The sequence below is a fragment of the Phytophthora parasitica genome (genome assembly GCF_000247585.1).
Source record: "Phytophthora parasitica INRA-310 unplaced genomic scaffold supercont2.1, whole genome shotgun sequence".
NCBI classification, from domain to species: Eukaryota; Oomycota; class Peronosporomycetes; order Peronosporales; family Peronosporaceae; genus Phytophthora; species Phytophthora nicotianae.
In genome coordinates, this window is record NW_008634126.1 from 3,368,073 (window position 1) to 3,369,572 (window position 1,500).

A 1,500-nucleotide genomic window follows, 5' to 3' on the forward strand; every position below is an offset into this window, starting at 1 on the left:
TTACATCAAGCGCTATCAGAAGTAGCAAACCTGGACTACGAGCCAATATTTCGGGAAGTCTACACGGATAATCGAGATCCCCACCGCGTCCAGGGTGATAACGACCCACTCACTCCGACCATTCAAGAAATGCATACAATGATAGCAGACATGCTCCTTTCATTGAACGAGGATTATTTTTTGGATCCTAGAGGATGGCATGCTTTGATTTCGTTTCCTGGAGGGCAAGACCAGGCCGTCCACCGCGATTTCCCGTCGTTTGAGACTTCGCGAGCTAGGTTGACGCAAGGTATTGTACAAGCTTCTGTTATTGTCGCGTTAATGGATGATACTTCTCTACACGTTTACCCTGGATACTTTGGTGCCGAAGCAGAGGCAGACGCACGGCGAACCTTTCGCTTCCATCGCGGTGAGGTTGTTATGTTTTGTGGGAACTTGGCGCACGCTGGAGCATGGTTTAGACACCGCAACGTCCGCCTACATTGTTTCATCAAGGTACGAGGAATTGAGCAAGACGAAAACGTAACGGACGCGTTGTCCTTTCTAACGTTACTGTGTGATCGTTGTCGATCTCTACACTACTCAGAGAGCCAGCTTAGTTCTCACAGGCGTTCGTGTACAACCGGTGGGTTCGAGTGTCCATACTGTGAAAAATGCTATGCTATTCGGAACTCTCTAAGCCAGCACATTAGGCGACCCCCATCGGTCTCCACTTTCCATTGAAGAAAGCGAGAGTAGCGGAAGCCGCGAGAATGATGATGAGCAAACTAGCGTCGAAGAGATAGAGAGCGACAACAGCTATGACTAGTTTAGACTGCTAAAATCTAAATAAATGTTTGAAGACAACTAATCAGATTAACAGTGACAACGTCAAATAGAGTGACAACTTTAAACACCGTGACACCCACAGGCACGGTGACAACTGGAGACACAGTGACAACCAGAGACACAATACCACTTGGAGAGAGAAGACACGATGAAAACAGTTTGAGACACAATGTAGGTAGCCGAAGCAGATGTAGCAGGACTATGTCAGCTTTCATTAGGTAGCGGGACACAAAATGGGACGCCGATAATGGCCCCCCTTAAGACATTTCGCGCATTGGGAGTAGCGCCCCGGATTGTTGGCGCACTACGTCCGTCTGGAAACTTCTTGTACTTGCCTTCTTGCGTATCAGACGGTTATACAGCTTTTCCGATCCATCATCAACTCCCGGGCGATGCATTTTGTTGGCTTTGCGGCCAACAAGAATATGGCAGCAGCTCTTAAGCTTGGCGTAGTGTTTGCACCCCCAAATGCACCTGTCCACATCAACGATCCACCCACCTTCAGGCATCGATACAGTATGCGCATACCAAAGCGACCAGGACACTACGTTTTGTAGTGCTGGGCAGCGCGTGCACGCTGCTCGCGTACTAAAAGTGCTGGAGCCAGCAGGAGATTGGCATGATCGAAAATATGCTCGACCTCAGAGGATGCTCGGAACGGGCTGTCGAGAG

At 49.2% G+C, this 1,500-nt stretch overlaps 1 protein-coding gene across 1 annotated transcript; it reads left to right on the plus strand.

Moving 5' to 3' along the window:
* Positions 1–321: 321 nt before the first annotated feature.
* PPTG_20810 (hypothetical protein) lies at positions 322–679 on the plus strand (the record flags this gene model as incomplete). The annotated part of the gene is made up of 2 exons (XM_008893009.1): positions 322–495; positions 587–679. The coding sequence occupies 2 exons, from the start codon at positions 322–324 to the stop codon at positions 677–679; spliced, it is 267 nt and encodes an 88-aa protein (XP_008891257.1).
* Positions 680–1,500: the final 821 nt, after the last annotated feature.